The 23,049-nt window shown below is 35.9% G+C and overlaps 1 protein-coding gene across 2 annotated transcripts; it reads left to right on the top strand.

The window, feature by feature from the left end:
- Positions 1-267: 267 nt before the first annotated feature.
- TrpRS-m (Tryptophanyl-tRNA synthetase, mitochondrial) lies at positions 268-22,956 on the top strand. Of its 2 annotated transcripts, none has more exons than XM_069812872.1 (7): positions 268-416; positions 1,022-1,183; positions 9,452-9,550; positions 11,327-11,490; positions 15,128-15,249; positions 17,109-17,379; positions 22,641-22,956. In XM_069812872.1, exons 1-7 carry the CDS (start codon positions 324-326, stop codon positions 22,876-22,878), a joined length of 1,149 nt encoding a protein of 382 aa, XP_069668973.1. In that variant the 5' UTR covers positions 268-323; the 3' UTR covers positions 22,879-22,956. The 2 variants fall into 2 exon arrangements, with proteins under 2 accessions (XP_069668973.1, XP_069668974.1); XM_069812873.1 differs by having other exon boundaries at positions 376-498.
- The last annotated feature ends 93 nt before the right edge of the window (positions 22,957-23,049 follow it).

Below are 23,049 nucleotides of genomic sequence, written 5' to 3'. Positions count from 1 at the left end.
CTCGTAAGCAAGAAATAATCGATTTAGACCGACCAGACCGGTTCAGAGTTCGTGTCTCGTGATGGTGTTGGTCATTGTGCCATCTGTTGACGATTATTGAACTACATCAAGCCGGCCTCGACTGCAAACCCTAAAGCCTATATGAAAGAGCTATCTGTTAGTATATATGATCTAGGGCAAAATAATCTAATTTTACATTGACAATATAGCAATTTAGCGCTTTCTGCGCTATTCCATAGCGGGTTTTTAAGAATCGAGTTGGCAACACTGGAGCATATGTGCTGCAGAAGGGCAGAGTAATTTCACAGTGTTCTATGTAGAAAATGAAGTTAATTTACGGAACTATAAGAAGAGAAACATTAAACAACTATTCTGTAATCTTTTGTAGCCAGTTTAGAAGAAATCAGTCCAATAAGGTAAATATATATTGGAGTCTGCCGTAGGAGATTGGTTTAATCATTCAACTCGTCTGTTTTAACCTGAATTACGAAGAAAATAGTAACTAATAACAGGTTTTATTTCCTTTCTGTTCGTGACTAGGTATATTGAGTTACTTAATTTCCACAAGAACATGACATCACTACACTGCTTTAATTATTGCTTCGATGACATAGAATGCCATTTTTTTTTATTTCAACACATTTTATACAGTAGGCACGCAAGTTTTATCTTTCACAAGTTAAGTTACATTATTACTATCCATATGGACCAATCTTCGATATCGCCCCACACCACACACGGGACTGACGTCTGGTTTAAGTTTCTTTATGGATTAGATGGTTAAATGATGGGATAACTGACATGAAGCCGAAGTATGTGACAAGGTTAGTTGGTTAGTTAAAGGGATTATTTAGTGAGTGATAGGCTATGAGGCCGAGGAATGTGAAGTACGTTTTCTCTCCCGCGTGTAGTGTCAGGGATACAGAAGTTTACCACGGTACTTTGTGAAGTTCCTCATGCACATTTCAATTGTTACGCGCATTGCTCTTCATTAAATTACTACTGTATTTCTATGTTACAGGCATATAAATGGCCCCGTCGTGTGTTCTCTGGCATCCAGCCAACAGGTTCAATGCATTTAGGAAATTATTTTGGTGCTGTGCAGAGGTGGGTTGAACTGCAGAATGCTGGAGAAGATGTGATATACAGCATTGCAGACCTTCATTCGATTACACTTCCGCAAGTAAGTGACATTTTTGTTGGGGTTACCTAACATATAATAAAGCTTTTTTTTTTTTCTCGTATCTTGTTTCAACAAAATTAAATTTCTTTGTATTTTCTCTGAGGACACTTGGTACAGATTGTCTCCTGTTCTGTATGCTTTACCTTACCTCAAAAGAAATTAAATTTTCTCACAATTATTTTCTTTCAGTTGACAATAATTATTAAACTTTGAAGTGAAATTTTTCCCTTCCCTCTCTTGTCTGGTAACATTTTCTCAGGAACTATGTCAGCAAATTTTTATACAAATTGTTTGTTATTAGTTTGACATTAGAGGTGAAACCTTTTTTGTATATGAAGTCTTAATTAGGCCTATCTTGTTTTAATTTAATAGCTATTAATATATATTTCGATTATCGTGTTTAGTCAGCAGTCCGGAGACTGGTTGGAACCTTGTAAGTGACACCTGTAAGGCATCACACATGAAGCAACTAAACCAGGAGATAATGGTGTAGTGTGACCAGTTCGTTTCCTCCTCCACTGTATACATTACTGACTATAGTAGAATTAACGTTTCTTTCGACTTGTGACAGATCACTAGTTGCGTGGCTTACGGTTCCGCTGTCATGGCAATGTTGCAAACTTGCTACTACCTAGAAGCTAGTCAGTTAAGTGTGATATGTTCGATAATGTGGCAGCTTTGCCCGCAAACTAGAGCAAAGAGAACAGGGAGTGTCAAATGATAACTGGCTATTTCCAAGGTTAACCTTAGTTGCCATGACAACAACCCATAGCTCACGTGATTAGCTACAGTAAGTCATGCAGCTAGTGAGCTGTCAGAACTCTAAAGTAACATTAATCTAACATAGTTCACTAATCAGACTTGAGATATTTTGATAAAAAAAAACAGTAATTAATACTTTGGGAATTACATGTTATAGGAACAGCCATGCCTGCTGCTTTGTTGCTGCAACCTGCATTATCAACCATCCAAATGTTGCTGGCTGCCATGTCTGTCACTCGTGTATACAAGTATTAATGTCAATATTATTTTATGCTTGTAAGATTTTTTTATAGGTATATAGTACATAGATAGGAAGTGAGTTTTTGTAAGGGGATAGCTAAGTGACATGAGACCGAGGTATCTGACAAGGTTAGTGGGTTAGATAAGTGACGTGAGGGCGAGGTATGTAAGAAGATTGGTGAATTAGTTACTTAACTAACTCCTTGTCACATACCTCAACCTTGTGTCACTTAGCTATCTCCACATTTAATCCATCTAACCCATAACGAAACACAAATCAGACATCAGCCCTGTGTGTGATGTGAGGAAATATTGAAGACTAGCCTAAGAAAGAGTTCTAATGAAATGTATTACTAACCTCAATATTGTGGAGGGTATAACTTGGGAGCGACCTTGAAAAAATTGCAAAGACACTCTGTCCTGAGTTACTTCCTCTTGAATATATATTCTGCGAGGTAACCAGCGAAGTGTGCTCTTCTTACTTCATCATCTAAATTCCTGCACTTTACTTTTTTCTTTTCTTTGCCTTATAATATCACTTTCCACATTCTAAAACCAATTTCCCTTTGTTGAATTGTAGAACGTGATGATTTAATTGATAATTCCATGAGTAATGAAATAATGAACAATATCACAGTCTGTCAAATCTAACTCACTGACAAAAGTATTGCAGTATGCACCACCAGCATTAGTACAGACTATTGAAGTGCTTGGTTCCGTTTGTGAATCCGTTCTGAGTTACTGATGTCAGCATAGGTACCAAATTCTGCTGTGTCATATTTCCTATCGAATTATTTACGGGGTGTACCATTTACAATAATGAGAAATATTCCTTTGATTCATTACCAGGATATTGTAACTTTTATTTCAACAATGTGACTTTTATTTCTAACTTTAACCACACACCCGTCAACAATGGGTATTCCCCTCAACACAGCAACACAGTAGTCGTTATTGCACTCCACAGAACAATGACAATTCACGTGTATTATTGAGAAGAACAACAATGTACTCCTAATTTCAACTAATGTTCACAAAGCACTATGTACAGTTGTCAAAAGAAAAAGTGGCCGCTCTCTTGAAACAAAGTTCCCTTCGGGTATCTTCGCTACAATTCGGAGACAGGCGATGTTACATGTTGTTGGACCACGTTGCCTGATATCTACAGTTATAATTGAAGAATTCTGCGCCTTAATTGCTAGCGTAATGGTAGCGTTACGGCCTTTTTTTCGTGAGGTCCTGTGTTCGAATACAACCACGTGCTTTTTAGATTCTTTTTTGTTTTGTTTTTAAGAGAGAGAGACAAAATATACATAATTGCTCCTTTCTCTTTTACGATTGTTTTAGTAATTAACATCAGGTTCATTAATGTATTATACCATGACTTTTTCATTATGACATTGTGGCTGCAAATGGAAAGAAAAAATGATTTTATTCTCAACAAAAATATCTTTCGTGGCATAAACAAAACAAATTTACTGGCGTCTGCCTTAGAACATTCAAAGAACTAAGCGTTCAAAAACAAAACAAAAAGCCACAATTCAATATTTATTCTATTTCCCCTTATCTTGATCACATCTTGCAGTCGAGTGGGCATGAAATCGACTAGACTTTGCAAATAGTGACTGTTCTTATTGTTAGACACGACATTCCAGGCATGCTGAACATACATACAAAAGTGTTCTGGCCATGGGCAAGTCTTTCATTGCAACCCCAGCATTTTCCAATCTTTCCTATTTCTGCTTTCCTCTTAGTCTCTGCATATGATCCACATATCCTAATGTCGTCTGTTATTCTTCTCAACCAGAGACCCAACCAATTTCTTTTTCTCTTTCTAATCAGTTTCAGCGTCAATCTTTCTTCACCCACTTTTTCCAACACAACTTCTTTTCTTATTCTGTCTGTCCACTTCACATGCTCTGTTCTTCTCCACATCCACATTTCAAATGCGTCTATTCGTTTCTCTTCATTTCGTCGTAATGTCCATGTTTCTTCCCCATACAGTGCCACATTCCACACAAAGCACTTCACTAGTCTCTTCCTTAGTTCTTTTTCCAGAGGTCCGCAGAAGTTGCTCATTTTTCTATTAAAAGCTTCCTTTGCTCATGTTTGCAGTTTTTCTTGGGAAGTATAAATGCAGTAACTTCCCATTGCTTTCCGCACACCACTGTCTCTTTCGCATCTTATTAGATCCCAGGGGGCCCAAGCGTGGAGATGAGGAGAGTGCATTTGACTAATTGGGACCTCCGGTCTTCACGGAAATTCACAGGAAGGGTTAAATATTAGTTCTATCAGGATATTTGACCCGATCAGGGACCGGGAAATCCCAATTAGCCTTTGCACCCCGCATCCTGGACTAGCTTCTACAAATAATCAGAAAATCTTGGAGGGGGATTGGGCCAATTTTTCTGCAAATGTTTCCACACTTGTGCCCTCGTAGCTCTGCGGAAGAATGTCGGAATTTAGATGTCAACATCTCAGGTTCAATTCCTCGTCACTCCTTTTCATTTTATTGTGGTTCAAGATAGTATAATGTAATAATATAAAAAGAAAAACTAACACCAGTATTATGCAACTGGATTGTTCCAAACCATTATTAAATTAATGTTATTTATATCGCTAAAGGATGATAACTGAATATAAATTATAACTTGAATATTATTTATACAGTATCACTACAGAACGATAACAGAATATAAATTATAGACTAAATATCGGTTGATTTCATTAATATGAGATATTATATAATCTATATTTAATTATTTAAATAAAATAACCTATTTTACAAAGAAAAATGGCTATTTGTATTATAATAATTACTTAATATAAAATACAGATTATTTATATCGCAAAAAACAATAACAGAATATAAATAACTTGAATAGGCCTATTATTTATAACGCTAAAGAACGAAAACAGGATATAAATGATAACTTGAATATTATTTATATCGCTAAAGAACGATAAGAGAATATAAAAAACGTGAATATTATTCATATCATTAAAGAACTATAACAGAATAAAATTATGACTTGAATATTATTTATATCTCTAAAGAACGGTAACAGAATAAAAAAAAAATATAATTTGAATATTATTTCTATCGCTAAAAGAACGATAACAAAATATAAATAACTTGATATCGAGAAAGAACGGTAATAGAATATAAATGATAATTTGAATATTATTTATATCGCTAAAAACGATTAAAAAAAAGGAATGAAAACTTGAAGAATGCCCGAACCCACAACCTCCGAGTCATTAAACAAGCACTCTACCGCTGGTCTACGAGATGCAGATATAGAATACTTCCATAATTCCTGAACTGCTTTTACAAGCACATGCATCGTGTAACATCGCCGTGACCCGAAGTGAACTTAGAAAATATTCGCTGTTCACTAGTGCAGCCACTTTTTTTTTTGACAACTGTACAAAACAAAACTGCCAGTTCTCAGTTCACAGTTCGTTCATCTTGGCTAGTTCTAGCTCACTCACTCAAGTTCACTGTACATCGAATCCAAGCCTTCCAAATACAGTTCACTGCACTTCGAACCCAAGACTTCCGGATACGCTGCACTCGCCTGGACGCTGCCACAGTTATGGACGTACTCAAGTTCACTGCACCTCGAACTCAGATCCCCTGGATACGTCTCCTCTGTCCAAGACTAACTAGCTCTCTAGCAGCTGACTAGCTCGCTTCCGAAGACTAACTCGAACTCAGGTGCGCCTCACTCGCTGCCAAAGGCTGGCTCACTCTCTTGCTACTCTCTTTCTCGCGACTGTCTTCCACAACTCACTGTGTTATTTATTTACCATGATCATCCAGAATGTTCTGCATCGCGAAGTCTCTGGAACCCACAACAATCAGTCTCGAGGCATTTCCTTACTTCCGTCCCGCACTGTAGTCTTCCTTCCCTTCACTCCGTGCCACCCCCCAGTGTCCACCGAAGCTCGAGCTCCACTTTCCCCTGCGCCTTTCTTTCCACGTGCCCTTCCCCAATGCAGCCAGAGTATTCTGGCCTGTTGCCACAATATAAAATGGTTGCTTCCAATTAGCTCTCATGATCTAGTGGTAAAGCCCTTGGACAAGTGGCTTCATACGAATTCCAGCAAAGGCAAATGTAACAGAAATTAATAGTACAGTTTAATAAAATGCTCTGAGTATGCCGCTGAAAATAATGGGATATAACATAATAAATTACTTTGACTTCTTGCACAAGTACAAAGCTGTAGTCATGACGACCCTTCTAGCCAGACAACTATTAGTAGGCTATGTTACAGGGTGAACCGTAAGTAATATCATTAATTTCAGGGGATTATTCTTGGAGATATTTCAGACAAGAAAGTTAAATATTATATTCCTCGTTTTTGATTCCTTTTCGAGATAAAAATTGTTTTATATGAAATATTTCATAGTGTGTTTTGAGAAAGTCATTCATGTAATTGTCAATATGCTCAGTCAATTTAAGAGCAGTGTATTATGATAATAAATAATTGAAAGAATTTTAGTTTTGTCCTATAAGTGTGCAGAATTGTGATCTTAACAAATGTAACTTTTCATTCTATAAAGGAATTTTATGTTACAATTTGTTTGGATCAAATTTCTGCACATTTCATGGACAAAACATGCTGCGTGTTCAGTTTAAAGTGTGTCATGGCTCGCTGTATGACGTCATGTGGCTAGCCGATGAGCCTAGACAATTCAGTCTTCCTACACTTCCGCAGAGGCGTATTACCTATGTGCAAGAGAAGTTGCCTAGCAAGTACGGCATTCATTCTGAAGAGCACATACCGATACATATGGTAAGTCCAGTAGTGGCAGGAATGTGAACTGTTTGGAAATACGTACTGTCGGGATATGGGGAGAGGGTTAAGACGATTACTTACGTACAGTACTTGTTGACATTAACTTCGACGGTCAACATGGACACGGAGCATTTGATTTGTGTTGTGGAATGTTACCGATGATAACAAATACCCTGCGTACGACTTGCCCGAGCAAAACACAGTTCGAAAGAGGTTCTGGCAGCACACAGACTTTACAGACCGCCATCTGTTGCTACGACGTTCAAGTCATACTGTACATGTTTTCAAGTTCAGATTGAACGCCTTGATTAATAGGCAACTTCTCTGACATAAAAGCTGAAACTCGCTTCAAATCGCTGACTCACAACAGTGACGTCATGTCACACTTTGAAATGAACACCCAGTAGATACTTATCGTGGGTATCAGTCAACGAGCAGGGTCTGTCTTATAAGGTGAAACTGTTGTTCGTCTATTTCTTGAGGAAATTCAATGAACAACTGCAATCTCTACCAAGTGTTCCTAACTTCAAATTCGTTTTTCTACTTGGTCACCAAAAACAAATAGAATAAGACTGAGTAACTCTGGATAACCGTTATTGTACGCACTTTACCTGCAGTTGTAAGTTGCAATGCACTTGCTGCTCGCCGCCATCACTCGCCTGTGTGTGCTAGGAATGTGGGTTCTGAATTATGCCCACTGCGAATATTAGAAATGATTATTTTTTAATATAATTGAAACCAATTCTATCTCAGTCTTCTTTTAATCTTCTTTCCAGCTGTATGGTATTTTTATTTTCCTGTCAGTTTCGTTTCAAAGTTGAGGTCAAGGGTTCGAAGTAATGTTTCTGTGATGAAAATGTAGTGTTTTATTTTAAACTACATAAATTCATATCCATGGTTCAAGAATTAAAACAGAAAATCAATATCCTGAATTTAAAAGAAAACCTACAAATTAAACCAAACCCTTTAACTCTATTAAATATAGAATATAATCTAAATTTAACAGAAGAAATACTAAAATCAGAAGTAAACATTGAAATACTAAAACAATTGTTATTAGGTACCCTCCACAAAACTGGCTTCATTTATACACCGACGGATCCTTGATCTCCAGGGAACAAGGTGCAGGTGTTACGTGCTGTCTCTTCTCACTTTATAGATCTCTTGGATATGGAACAACAAGTTTTGATGGAGAAATCACTGCAATAAGTGAAAGTCTCAGGAATCTTCTCTGCCACATCAATAAATTTAAAAATGCAGTTATATTGTCAGACTCCAAAGCAGCTATTCTATCAATAGTCTCTAGACACACACCTTCATCTCAAATAGCAGAAATAAATAAAATGCTCTCTCAACTAATAACACTCAATAAAAGAATTGTATTCCAATGGATACCATCCCATTGTGAAATCCTGGGAAACGAGAATGCGGATGCTTTAGCAAAGAAGGGCAGCACTGCTACTTACAGACCTGTTACTAAATCTACGTATTACTCTGCGAAGAGATTTATTAAATCTACATACTTAGACTTCAACAAACAAAATAATAATCATAATCCACAGTTAATTCCCGATTTACCACGCAAATCGTCTGTAGCTGCATTTAGATTGGCAACAGGCCATGACTGTTTGGCCAAGCATCTGCATAGAATTGGAATATATCAGTCTCCTAACTGTCCATTGTGCAACTCAAATCAAGAAATGGATTCAGAACATCTCAAAATCTGTGCTTCAGTGGCTAACCATGACAATATCTTTGAAAAATATTGGAGTGCAAGAGGTCAAATGACTTTATTGTCAAACAACAACAACATTTTAAACTACATAAATAGACATGAAAACAAAATTTAACTGCCAATGTAATAAGTTAGCAGCATTTACTTGTGCTAAGCATTTGCTGAACTGAAGTTTTTCGTTCAATCATTTCTATATCTCTTTTTGATTTTAGCTTGGGGATAATTAAGAGCTGTCTAGTGAAAATTATAACATTCGTTTTGGAAATATTTATTTTGATACTGTTTTCATCAGACCATGTTACTCTGTCCTACAATGTAACAAGTGAAAGTTTCAAAAAAAGAAAATCCTAAACTTAATGGGTTTAAATTAATATATATTGATGACACAATTAAGGCAAGAAGAGGATTATTAATTTTTGTGATTTGTTTTATGAACAGAGTTTTGTGCTGTTGCAGTGATTGTTTAATTTTTGTGTAATGAGCTGTATTACATACTCTTACATGACCCAGTTTGAAGGGAATTTACATGGCTGAAAGCATAGCATAATTGATATCATGACTATTTATTATTTCTCTGAGTTGGATTGAAGAATTTCAAGTTTTTGCATCCACAGTCCTCTAAAAACATGCTTGAGGTCTCCAGAAAATTTGTGTGTTTGTCATTAAAAGATTTTAATTTATTGAAGAAATATTTTATATTTCATGTTTTTATATTTTATTTTCAGGATCCGAAACAACTCCAGGCACATGTTTTAAAACTAGCAGCAACCTTACTGGCCTGTGGCATAGATCCAGACAAGAGCATACTCTTTCAGCAGTCGAGAGTAAGTTGTTAAATGAATTGAATCAGTCAGAACTAAGTGACTTTTCACAACTTTTCAGAAGATGCAAAAAACATTCCACTAATAACACAAATTACAAGACAAAAGAATATTTAAAGGTCTTAGTTCCTTCTTCCACTGTTCGATGCGCATCACATCTGTTGTTCAAATTGTTGCATAACCCAAAACTGCATATTTTGACTTAGTTCCTTTTAGCTCCGACCGATTCAGTGTTCGGACATTAAGGATAATCTTAAGATAGTTCCAAATTTAAGAAACCCCTTACTTTTAGTAATCATTAACCTTAGTACGATATAATTGTGAATGATGAAATTGTCTAAAATTGTTCAAGTACTTTCTTTTTTCCATAATTTTATAATCAATCTTTGTGTCTTACTATCTCTGCCTCCTTTTTTTCTTATCTTTGCCAGTTTCTTGCTCTTATCTCTGTGTAGCTCTCTCTCTCTTCCTTCATCCCTCCCTTTGCAGCTCTGTCTGTTTTCCCCTGCTTATTTACTTCTTTGTTTCTATTTTTGTTTTTTTTTCTCATTTCAACATAGTTTTGTTGGAGTAGCAAGGACACCTGCAGGAGGTAGATTTTTATTTTTTACGAGTTTAAGATTTCAGAACTGGCTATTTTTCATGTTCAGTTTTCTCTCTCCTCGTCCATCCGTTTCCTCTCATTTTCTAACCATCTTGCTACCAATGAGATTGAATCCTGCGGCCCTTGAGGAGTAGTGTCAGTAGCGGGTAGTAGTAGTAGTAGTAGTAGTAGTAGTAGTAGTAGTAGTAGTAGCAGTATCTGATGCGTTTTTCAGGTTTGCTCATCTGCACGAAATAAATGTAATTCTTTTTTTTTTTTTCATTCGCATGTATTTCGTGTGTGTGTTTTTTTTTAACCTGCGGCTGGTAAAAATAATTGAAGGGTACAAGGGAAAAACGATCAAGGCCCATCAAAAATCGAAATTAAGTTAATAATGCCATCTTATAGTGGAAAGGAAGTACTATCATGTGGTCTAGCTAATAATAAGAAATAATCATTTTTGACATTCCACTACATGAATTTCTATTAAATACACACATAACGAAGTATTAAGTGCTTGAACTTTAAAATTCGTTTTTCTCGAAACTTTCTAAAATGGACCTTGATCATTATTCCCGTGTACCCTTCAATTTTTAATTTTATATTTGAATATTTTCTAAGTTGACAGAATTTTGTTGATTTCGCCATTTTAAATATTCCATATAGATATTTTTATAGTTTGTTTTCCAGGTGTTTTGTAAAATGTGTGTATACAGTATTTGTGTGTGGGTGTATTAATGAGTGAACAAAATATACTGATGGTATAGAGGGGGGGGGGAGGGAGTGTGTGTTTTGAGTTTTCTTTGTGTTTTTTAAATGTTTTTTTTTGTGTTGTTTTGTTTTTGTTTATATTTTTATGTATGTGTGTTTTTTATGTAATTTTCTGTTTAAAGTTTGAATGGGAAGGAACACTGATAGCTTGAAAATTGAGAAATGTTCTTTGGACTCTTCTTATTTGTTGTAAATATGTTCAGAAAATGAAATATTTAAAAGGTTCCACTTACTTTCAGTATCAGATGGAAGAAACATACTTTTTAGCTGAAAGTCTACTGCAATTTATTGTTCTAACCAACGGCAATTGAGTAGGATATTACAGAAATGTATGGATAAAAATAGAGTAAATGAGTATAACGAACATTTTGTAAGCAGACACATAAGTTTCCAAGAAGAATGAATGGAAATGATTGGGTTTTCAGGTGCCTGAACACACGCAGCTTTGCTGGGTACTGGGATGCATCACAACTATGCCCAGACTAGCACATATACCGACATACAAAGAAAAATCCTTAACTTTAAAGGAAGTACCTTTAGGATTATATATCTACCCAGTTTTACAAGCTGCAGATATACTGCTATACCGGTGAGTCTGAAGATCAGTACAAGAGTAGTATTTTACTTAGTCAGTCCTCACAGAAGATATTCCTCAGCACCTGAAGGTAGGTATGTTCTAGCATTATAATAGCTGTCATGTCATCTGTCTTCCATGCCAGTGCAGAAGAAACACTGAAACTTCGATATGCTCCCACACCACACACGAGGCAGATTTTGCATTGCATTATTTTATGATCAAATGAAAGTGAGAGATGGAATAACTTTATAATAATATGTACAGTACATATTAAGTATTAATTATTCCTTAAAGTACATATTGTTTTATTACTACTTACATATTTGTTACCTGTACGGACTGAAAGGTCCGGGGTTCGATCCCAGGTGGTGAGAGGATTTTTTCTCGTTGCCAAACTTTCAGAACGGCCCCGAGGTTCACTCAGCCTCCTATAAAATTGAGTACCGGGTCTTTCCCGGGATAAAAGGTGGTCAGAGCGTGGTGCCGACCACACCACCTCATTCTAGTGCCGAGGTCATGGAAAGCATGGGGCTCTACCTCCATGCCCCCCAAGTGCCTTCATGGCATGTTACGGGGATACCTTTACCTTTTTACCTTTTATTTCTTAAAATAGTTTTGTGTGTCATGTTAATTTTCATGTATATTCATATTGGTTTGGAGTGATGTATTAAAGAATATATTCAAATACTAATTTAGAAACACGTTAAATGAGTAATCCTTGCACCAAAAAGGGATGCTTCCTGGATCAAATGATCGTATTTAATTATTTTGATACAGTAGCAATTAAGAAATATGTCAAAAGGAATTATCCTTGGACCAATTGTAATTAACAACAGTAGGCCGTGACTGACTATTTGTGTTCAGAGTGGTGGAGATCTGGGTTTGGTATAACCCGCAAGCCACAAGTCGTGCTGCTGAAGAAATTGCCTTGCAAATTATCTAGTATGGGATGCTGTGTTCTATAAGCCTAGATCATATATACCCAGATTGCTCAGACGGTAACAAGTTTTATCAGGTTTACTATGCTGCCATCTAGTTGTTACATAAGTAGTCACGTCATAACTCCCATTTGAATTGCATTAGCGACTGTACTGCCATCTCGTGTTTGTTTACGACAGACAGGTGGCGATCCTGGTGGTTGTTCTCTTCAAAGTGCTACCGATTTTAACATAGGAATGAGCAATCTGTTACATATGTGATCTGAGCTATAAGGAACTGTTATCTATTGCATATATATATAACTTCCACAGTGATCATATCATGTGCCTAGAGTGGTGTCTAAATTGTACTCTTCACCTGACATAATTAGGAACTTAAAATCCAGACGTTTGTGATGGGCAGGGCATGTAGCACGTATGGGCGAATCCAGAAATGCATATAGAGTGTTAGTTGGGAGACCGGAGGGAAAAAGACCTTTAGGGAGGCCGAGACGTAGATGGGAGGATAATATTAAAATGGATTTGAGGGAGGTGAGGTATGATGATGGAGACTGGATTGATCTTGCACAGGATAGGGACTGATGGCGGGCTTATGTGAGGGCGGCAATGAACCTTCGGGTTCCTTAAAAGCCATTTGTAAGTAAGTAAGTAAGAGTGGTGTCTAAATTATCAGTAATAACCAACATCTTGTAAGGAATGGCAAACTCATTTTTAGTATGTATGTGATCCTCCTCCTCATACGTATGACTTCGTACGATGGTGTGGAAGGTGATAAAACTCTACTTTGCTGTTTACTTCAGTATCGTTCTTATCAGAAATTCACTATAGAATTCAGGTGTAAAATGTGCACGAAATGAAAGCTAATTGCAGATTTTTCTGCAAGAAATAGTGTACATAATGTTCTAATAAAGGTGCATTCAGTGCAATCACCATTTGGTTGTTCATTTTATATCCTAATTAAGCAAACAATAGATTTTTTATCGCAAGTTTACAAACAAGAACAAAATATTACGAGAACATCCATTATGACTTTATATTATTTATGATTATTGTTAAAAATTAAATGCATCGATTATGTGGGTATTCCTCCTTAAATCATCTAGAACACAGTGAGATACGTTTATAACTCTGTTGCATCTATTATACACCTAAATACAGTAATTTTCATGATTTCCCGGTTTTTCTGTATTCTATTTATTCCCTGTTCCCCCAAAAAAAGATGGGTCGAGGTTTCACTGTAATTATGTTGTAAGTCTTCACATACGTAAATTGAAATGTTCCAGATAAAGTAACATTCTGAGTCTGAGAAAACATTGAACATTGTTATAGAATATGCTATACACTAGTTTAGTGTATTATGAAAGCAAAAGATAGCTCTGACAAAGGTAAGAAGATAGGGAACGTTAATTTTTTACCATCAATGCTTGTAGGATTGGAAGGTAGACCAGCGAATAGGGATTATAAAGAATGGACACCGAGCTAATTTTCCTGTGTTTTGTTTCTCTGTGCGCCAGCGTTTAGTTCCACTTTCAAGCGCTAGAGGTTAGTGTAATCGAGCATAGGCTAAGATAATAATTGAGAATAGAGTTGAGACACAGGATCCAAACATCGCCTACCTTATTGCATAATCCAGTAACGCTTTGCTTCAAATAAATTCAAGTTAACAGCTTTTCCTTATTTCTCAGTGACAAACTAGTTGTAATAATAATATTTTATATTTCAGATATCATAAATTATATTATAAAATAATATAATACATTATAAAATTAAGTATCGAATTCGTTTAATATATGTATTTAATATAATCCGAATCACGCAAGTGAAGTGGGTAGGCATTAGATACACACATATAATATAATATAGGTATATGGTTTTACTTCTCGTAAGAGTTTTGTTTTTCCATTTTCAGTGCTATCAAATCATTACATATTTTAATTGTTGTTGGGGTCAACATCTGAACTCTCATTATAAAGGAACTCTAGAGTCTAGACATTACAGTTAATGACGGATTTATTATTTTATGGATCCAATTTATTTTATTTGAGTACATAATGTACCTAGATGTATTAATTGTATGTGTTATATTTCCGCTGTGTCGACTGCTAGCTGGTGTGATGTCAGCGCCAACTCTAGGGAGAAAGCAGAATCTCACGCTTTAGCTGGCTTGAAGGTCATTGAAATCAGTCCGGCTACATCAAAGGTACCGACGCGAAGTGTCCATTCTTTATAATCCCTATTAGCTGGGGTGACTGTCACACTGAGCTGTTTTACCCTGGAAGTGATGTATTGTAGATTTTGTTTTTGCTTGTGTAATGTGTGTAGTAAAATATTGTGAAAAGAACTGCAATGCTTCCCCAGGAAAATCACTTACTGTTTTATGTGTAGGATTTGTTATTAAAATAATTGTCTCATTTTTTTAACATGACTACACACAAAATGCACATATTTATTCTTTCATTTAGTATTAACACCATCCTAACATCTGTTGTTGCCATGGCTTTTAAAAAGAATTATCACCTTCTCATTCAGATGGTAGATAACCATAGCATTTGATAAAGAGACGTAAAATAACCAATTAAAAAAAGAGTGGAATGCTGGCAGACAGACCTTGGCCTGAGCCTCACTTGCTAAACTCTCTTGACGTTTGTACAGAAATTGTCAATGAAATTTGAATCAATACTTTCTTCAGCACACACATTTCCTGTTCACAGGGCAACTCAGGTGCCAGTGGGAGAAGACCAGACGCAGAATTTGCAGTTAGTACAACATTTAGCCAAAATTTTTAACAATCGTCATGGACCTACTTTTCCAGTTCCAGAGGCAATTATGGCTGGTAATATTGCTATGTTATCACTTTCCATGTTATGAACCTCAAAATACACTTAAAACACCAATAAAAGAAATAACTATAGCTTAAAATATATATTTCTAAATATTACATTGGTGAACATTTAAAACTGACTACATAACTCCAAAGTTCCTGTCACTTCTCACTTTCTCACTACAAGAAGTAGAAAGAGAAAGTGTTATGATACTGTAAAAAATTGATTTCATAATTGTCGCGCAAGCACACATTTTCAACATCCTTGATAGCAACCAAGTGGGTTTGGACATGTTATCCACTTGTCTGTACAGTCAGTTGTGTAACTGCTCTGATAAATTTAAATGCACTAATAACTTTCATGAGTTTCCAGAAATTTAAATATAGGCTAGGTTTATCTGTGTGTGTGTGTGTGTGTGTCTAATGCTCTGGATTTAACAATAAAGTCATCATCCTTCTTGCTTCCCAATATTTATCAGTGTTTGTAACTTACAGTTGACATAACTTGTGTTTAGTATTGTCATCTATAGATTTTTTTCCATTGCAGTGTAGAACTTGATCAAAGGCCATTCTATTAAAATATACAGTACATGCAATTTATGAACAAAGGTTTGAAATAAAGTCCTCCGAGTTAGCTCAATGTTAGCATGTCTGCCTCCAGACTAGCTGGCCCAGTTTGATTCCTGGCAGATAAACCTTGCACCAGAAAGGGATGCTTCCTGGACCAGTGATTGTGATTTAATCGGATACAATAGCAATCTAGAAACATGTCAAAGTAATCGTCCTTGAACAAAAATGTATGCTGCCTATACCAAAATGATATTTTAATTATTCAAGTACATTTGCATTCAAACATGTTAAACAATTTGTCTTTGCACCAGAACCAGAATATTGTACGAAATGGAAATATAAAAATTGGAGTTTTATCCTTCGAAGAGATGGAAAAATTCAAATATCTTGGAGCAACAGTAACAAATATAAATGATACTCGGGAGGAAATTAAACGCAGAATAAATATGGGAAATGCGTGTTATTATTCGGTTGAGAAGCTTTTATCATCCAGTCTGCTGTCAAAAAATTTGAAAGTTAGAATTTATAAAACCGTTATATTACCGGTTCTTCTGTATGGTTGTGAAACTTGGACTCTCACTCTGAGAGAGGAACATAGGTTAAGGGTGTTTGAGAATAAGGTGCTTAGGAAAATATTTGGGGCTAAGCGGGATGAAGTTACAGGAGAATGGAGAAAGTTACACAACACAGAACTGCACGCATTGTATTCTTCACCTGACATAATTAGGAACATTAAATCCAGATGTTAGATATGGGCAGGGCATGTAGCACGTATGGGCGAATCCAGAAATGCATATAGAGTGTTAGTTGAGAGACTGGAGGGAAAAAGACCTTTAGGGAGGCCGAGACGTAGATGGGAAGATAATATTCAAATGGATTTGAAGGAGGTGGGATATGATGATAGAGACTGGATTAATCTTGCACAGGATAGGGACCGATGGTGGGCTCATGTGAGGATGGCAATGAACCTTCGGGTTCCTTAAAGCCATTTGTAAGTAAGTAAGTAAGTACCAGAAACAGATGCTTCCTGGATCACATGATCGTATTTTAATTATTTGGATACAGTAGCAATTAAGAAATATGTCAAAGGAATTATCCTTGGATCAAAATTATTGTATTTTAGTTATTTAAGTGCAATTGTAATTTAGGCCATGACTGACTATTTGTGTTCAGAGTGGTGGAGGTAGAGGTTTGGTTTCTTGACATGCCAATTCGAGTTTGAGCTGCATAACTATATTATACATATTCCTTACAGCAACTAAAATATAATCTATGTTTTAATTTTGTCATTTTGATTTCAGATTCTTCAATCAGCAGACTAAAGAGTTTACGTGATCCATCGAAAAAAATGTCTAAATCTGACCAAGATCCTAGAAGTCGCATAGAAATAACAGACACACCTGAAGACTTGCTAGAAAAATGTAAAAAAGCTGTAACAGATTTCACTTCGGAAGTTACATTTGACCCAGAGAAGCGACCAGGTGTTGCCAACCTGATAACAATCCATTCTCTCTTCACTGGCCTGGATCCTGCAGAAGTCTGTAAACAGGCCAGAGGCCTGGATACAGGGAGGTAAGTTACTGAATCTGCTATTGCAGCTACTACTGCTGCTGCCACCATACAGTTTATTTTAGATAATTTAAGATAGCGGTGTTGTATTCATACAACATTAGTGTATATCAGGTTAATCTTATAGTGTAAAATGGCCTATCTCTGTCACTCCTCTCATTATCAGTTAGTGAGCTTGAAAGTGCTAAGCAGAAATGGAAGTGCTAAGTTTAGTCTGTTTACTATGGCCACTGATGCTGCTTCTACTATCACTACCACTACTGCTGCTACTACCATTACAGCTACTATTACTATTACCATCACCACCACTGTTGTTGGTATTTTGATCCGACTGACTAAAGGTACGGTCACACATCGCTACTTTTGCAGCGCAACTTTTGTACTGCAGCTGCAAATGTTGCGTGTCGTGTTCACACGTAAGCCAAAAGTAGTGCGCTGCATGCTACTTTTCGTGCTGCGCAACCCAATTGCAGCAAAAGCTGCAACTGGAGGTTGCGAGTCTATTCACACACAAAGCGCTACTTTTGCAGCCGCAGTCATGCTGCAGGTTTCCATCTCCATGTTGACTTCTCAATATACATTTTGTGGTTATGTTCGCATTATTAAGAAACTCATGCGAAAGCTTCCTTATCTATTATTTGCTTTTCTGTCATATCTAGTATTCAGAAATTGACATTATTTTTACTATAAAGCTTTTAAAAACGCCTATATACTTAAATGATAACCAACAGTATATTCACGTAATCAATGTTGGCAACCCTCCTGTTTGGAACTACGCTACGGAAAATTAAAAAAATGAATTATATCGTCAGCAATTATGCTCAGACTGTGTTGTGTATTTAATAACTGTTACAAATAATTTATTTTCATCACATTTAACATTAAAATATATCCAAACAATAAAAGTATCATTGGCACATTTGGGTGGTAACACTGGTTGCAACCGCATCAAAATTTCAACAGAACCAATATCAAAAATGCTGCGGCTGCAACCCTGAGAACCCTGTTCACACGTCGCTACTTTTAAGCTGCGCGCAGCATGGAAAAGTAGCGGGCAGCAGGTTCGGCAGCCGCTACTTTTCGGGTTGCACCGTTGTTCACATGTCACAGTACAAGAGTTGCGCAGTTTTTTGTACTGCAGCGCTGCAAAAGTAGCGATGTGTGACCGTACCTTAAGGTACTAAGAAACAGAATTCATGTTCTACGTACATTAAACCGAGAAATTCGTTGAGAGAGAATTCGCAGGTAGGTGGTAATGTTAGTGATAAATACCATTTTCAGTTACTGCGGAAAAGCATTACATTACACAGGCCAAGAACTGGAATTCTAAGAAAGGAGGGTGGAGTGAGAGGTAGGTCAGACTCTTTGCAACAACCCTTTAAAACAACCGAAGTTGTGTACTGTACTGTAATTCAGACTGTAACTTCAGACATTCAGTTTGCAAACGAATATTACATGTAGGACAATGTAGCAAGGTGCAAAGAAATTTATAAGTGTTGCAGATAACTTTGTTATAAAAAAATCGAGAATGGTAGAAAGCTGAAGTGTACCATCAATTTCATTTGGTTAAAAAAGACTTTAGGATGATATACAGATGTGGTATTTTATAAAACTGAAGCAGGAAAAAATTATTATAGATTTATTTAAGCTATGTTCTTAATTGTGAGTAGTAAATGTATCTTAATTACTTTACATTATAGAATTGACTATGTATTTCACTATTTTTTTAATCCAGTATTATATATATATATAAAGTAATGAAAACAAAAAAAAAAAAAAAGGCCTTTATAAAATTATAAATAAAATAATAGTAGTTTACAAAATACGTAAAATTATGAATATATTTCTTCTTTGAATTATACTTAACTACTGTATTTATTTATTTTTGCTAACTGCAAAATTTGCAAAATTGAGTTTTTGATGAATTCGTTAACATAAGGCAGGCCTCTACATGATGTTAAAGGCTTCTTAGAAAAATTTGATTATTTCTCTTCATTGTAGTGTGTCAAAGTGTGATCGTTTTTCCAAAACTTGCTTTCTCCTATGTGAGAATTACAGAAAAATTTTGCTTACTACAGTGTTTTGTCTCTCCTGTAAAATTTAGTTTCTTCAGTTAGCAAGTTCTGCAAAAACGGTCCCCAATTATTTTAACTTTCTTAGACAAGGGAATGAAATCATTCATAACTTTTTTACTGTCACTGTTAAATTGAGAAATAGTAATCACAACCGTTTTTGTGAGAGAAAATATTTTTCACATGTAGGCAGATCCCAATCTATAGAACCAGATGATGACTAGTGTGTGTCTACAGCCATTAATGGACTGACGACAAAATTTCTATTTCCTGTGGACATCTAAACTAAATTATGGGGTATTTTTAAGGTCCCAATAAGGTAATCACCTATTTCACATTTAATCCATTAATTTCCAATATACTTATAAACGTGTTTTATTTGATCTACATTTACATTGTCTAAGTAAATACAAAGAATGCAGAAAAATACAAAATACAAATAGAATAAAATACAGTAATAATACATAAGTATAAAAGAAAAGAGGATATAGTAATGTTTAATGCATTTGAGGACCGAATAAACAGTCCTCGAGCACGGTCACAGTTGAGAAATATTTTAATACAAGGGAAATATAGAAATAAACTAGAAATTAAAATAAAGTAAGACGTACAATGAAATCACATATAATATAATATAATATTAACATACAGACGAATTTACATAATGTTGTATGTCATTGAATTAGGACAATTTATAAAAAAAGAAACAAAATGTATAAGATATATATATATATATACTGGGTGTTCAGTTCAAAATGTGTCATGGCTCGCTGTATGTCGTCATGTGGCTAGCCGATGAGCCTAGAGAATTCAATCTTCCTACACCTCCGCAGAGGCATATTACCTAAATGCGAGAGAAGTTGCCTAGCAAGTACGGCGTTCATTCTGAAGATTACTTACCGATACGTACGGTAACGCCAGTAGTGGCAAGAATGTGAACTGTTTGGAAACACGAACTGAAGTGAGTTTTTTTTCTTACTGTCGGGATATGGGGAGAGGGTGAAGACGATTACTTACGTATTTGTTGACATTAACTTCGACGGTCAACATGACACGGAGCATTTGATTTGTGTTGTGGAATGTTGCCATACGCAATCGATGATAACAAATACCCTGCGTACGACTTGGTGGCGCAAAACACAGTTCGAAAGAGGTTATGGTAGCACACAGACTTTACAGACCGCCATCTGTTGCTACGACATTCAAGTTATACCGTACACGTTCTCAAGTTCAGATCGCCTTGATTAATAGGCAACTTCTCTGACATAAAAGCTGAAACTCGCTTCAAATCGCTGACTCATAACAGTGACGTCATGACACACTTTGAAATGAACACCCAGTACTAGGTTTATACATACAAAAAAGTATTCTGAAATTAGAAAATAGAAATATAATACAGGCAGATTTATATGTGCATAAATCGGTTTACTTAAATTGAAGACATACATTCATTCATTCATTCATTCATTCATAATTTTCTGCCCTATGGCCGATCTTTCACTGCAAATCCAGCATTGTCCATCTTTCCTATTTTCTGCCTTCCTTTTATTAGAAGACATTAACACGTTTAGCTACAGAATTATACAACCAAGGTCCAGAATTAATGCTGTGCTTTAAACCAGCAGGCATGGAACATTTAGGTTTTACTAATGTTAAATTATTATTTCGTTGTATATGATTACGTGCCTGTAATATAAACTTATTTCGATTTTGATGATGAAATTTTAAAAGCGTATAAATTTGATCAATTTCAAATACGTACATTAAATTCAGAATGAATTAATTTAGCTGGATAATCACAACGTTTCTTTAAACAGATTTTAATTAGTTTTTGTAGTAAATTTAACGGATTAAGATTATTTTTTGTGCTTCCATCCCAAATAATAATGCCATATTGAATAATTGATGAAAAAAGGCTAAATAAACGTTACTCAGAACTCTAATAGGTAAGTAACAGTCTCTGTGATAAGACCCTTTTAAATTCTGATCAGTAATGATACCTAGCCAGATATTTCACATATCTGGCTTCTTTCAGTGTTGGACATTTACAACTCTTACAAGGGAAGGGTTTCGGCTCGAACAGGAATTTTTGGTTAAAAATTTGTACATAGGCTTACCTCACAATGGTAATGAAGACCCTAAAAGCATTCATTTGTGTAACTCTCCGTTTGGTTGGTATTGGTCAATACACTTCTTTAAAAATGTACATGAGGATTCTCTATAAAATGCATGAAACAGCATGGAGCAGAGCAATAAGCACAACACGCAGAAGCAACACCTGAACAATCTTCTGAACCACACTCCAGTGCTGAAAAATCAAATCCCACCTGAATTACATTTTTGAAGTCCGAGACTTGTTCAGGATTCACGTAACCAGCTGACTGCCAGGAATACTGAACCATAGGGCGGTATACTGGAGCAGACAACTGGTTATGAACAACAGAGTGCATTTTCATTATAAACACTCGATTTCCCAAGTTAAGTTCTGGATTCTCAGCAAGAGTCTTTATGTAATCTGTTATCCTCCGAGCATATATCTTGTATTGTCTAAGGAAATAGATATTCAGAGGCTGGATATGTTTAGTTTTTTAGGTGGAATGATAATACATTCCATGTCCTAGCCTTGGAATGATTCATTTATTAAGGTTGCGTCCTTGTGCGCATTCAATGACTCACACAAGAGTGTATATCTTTGATTAGCTGCAATATTTTGGGACAGAACATTGGAGAAAAATGTTCTTAAATGTGCTCTAGACATTTTACCATTCACACTAGCTTCTAGGCTAGGCTAGGCTTACGGGTAAGGTGTCCCATCACCTTAACTTGTGCAGTGCTCTCCCCACCCCTCAACTTGTACAGTGCTCTAACAGACAAACCACACATTACACAAACAAATGCTTTTGGGAGCTTTACAGAGATGTAAAGATGGGCGTGTATACAAATTTTGGATACGAAATTCCTGTTCGAGCCGAAACCCTTCCCTTGTTAGGATCTCAACAATTTTCATCACGAATATTAAATTTTGAATGTTGGCAATTAATGAAAAAGGAACTAAGATTGATTTTGATACTGTATATTTAATGAAAGGAAGTTGGAATGAAGCCATTTTTTAACAATATTAATACTCGTCTTAGCAAGGATGATTGTGACAAGAAACTTTGGCATGTTGTAAACACAATCCTTGTTTTTCAGGTATAAACTAGTTGTAGCTGATGTAATTCAAGAAAGTCTGAAACCTCTCAGATTACGGGTTCAAGAATATATGTCAGAGCCACAATATGTCGAACAAGTGTTGGAGCAGGGAGCTGAGAGAGCGTCACAAGTGGCCCACGAGACATGGAATGACGTGAGAGCAAAAGTAGGACTTAGTGTGCTTCAAGACGTGTACAGAAGTAACCTGTTGACAAAGAAAGAAGTCCGTGGAAAGTAACTGCTTATGTATGAACTCAGCACCTTTATTGTAAAAAGAATATGAAATCCAGTATAAAATCACTTATAAACAATTTAATAGTGTGTGTTTATCAGTATTCCAGAAGATGTGTCCACACTATTCCATTTATATTAACCTACCTGTTGATTAACTTTTGTCATGTTCATCATA

This window comes from Periplaneta americana, chromosome 16, assembly GCF_040183065.1.
Source record: "Periplaneta americana isolate PAMFEO1 chromosome 16, P.americana_PAMFEO1_priV1, whole genome shotgun sequence".
Taxonomy (NCBI): domain Eukaryota; kingdom Metazoa; phylum Arthropoda; class Insecta; order Blattodea; family Blattidae; genus Periplaneta; species Periplaneta americana.
This window is presented reverse-complemented; position numbering and strand designations above follow the sequence as displayed.

Coding starts and splice junctions, on each gene's coding strand:
- TrpRS-m (XM_069812872.1), top strand. CDS start 324: ATGAAGTTAATTTACGGAACTATAAGAAGAGAAACATTAAACAACTAT. Junction 1,184..9,451: donor ATTCGATTACACTTCCGCAA/GTAAGTGACATT, acceptor TTTTATTTTCAG/GATCCGAAACAACTCCAGGC. Junction 9,551..11,326: donor TACTCTTTCAGCAGTCGAGA/GTAAGTTGTTAA, acceptor TTGGGTTTTCAG/GTGCCTGAACACACGCAGCT.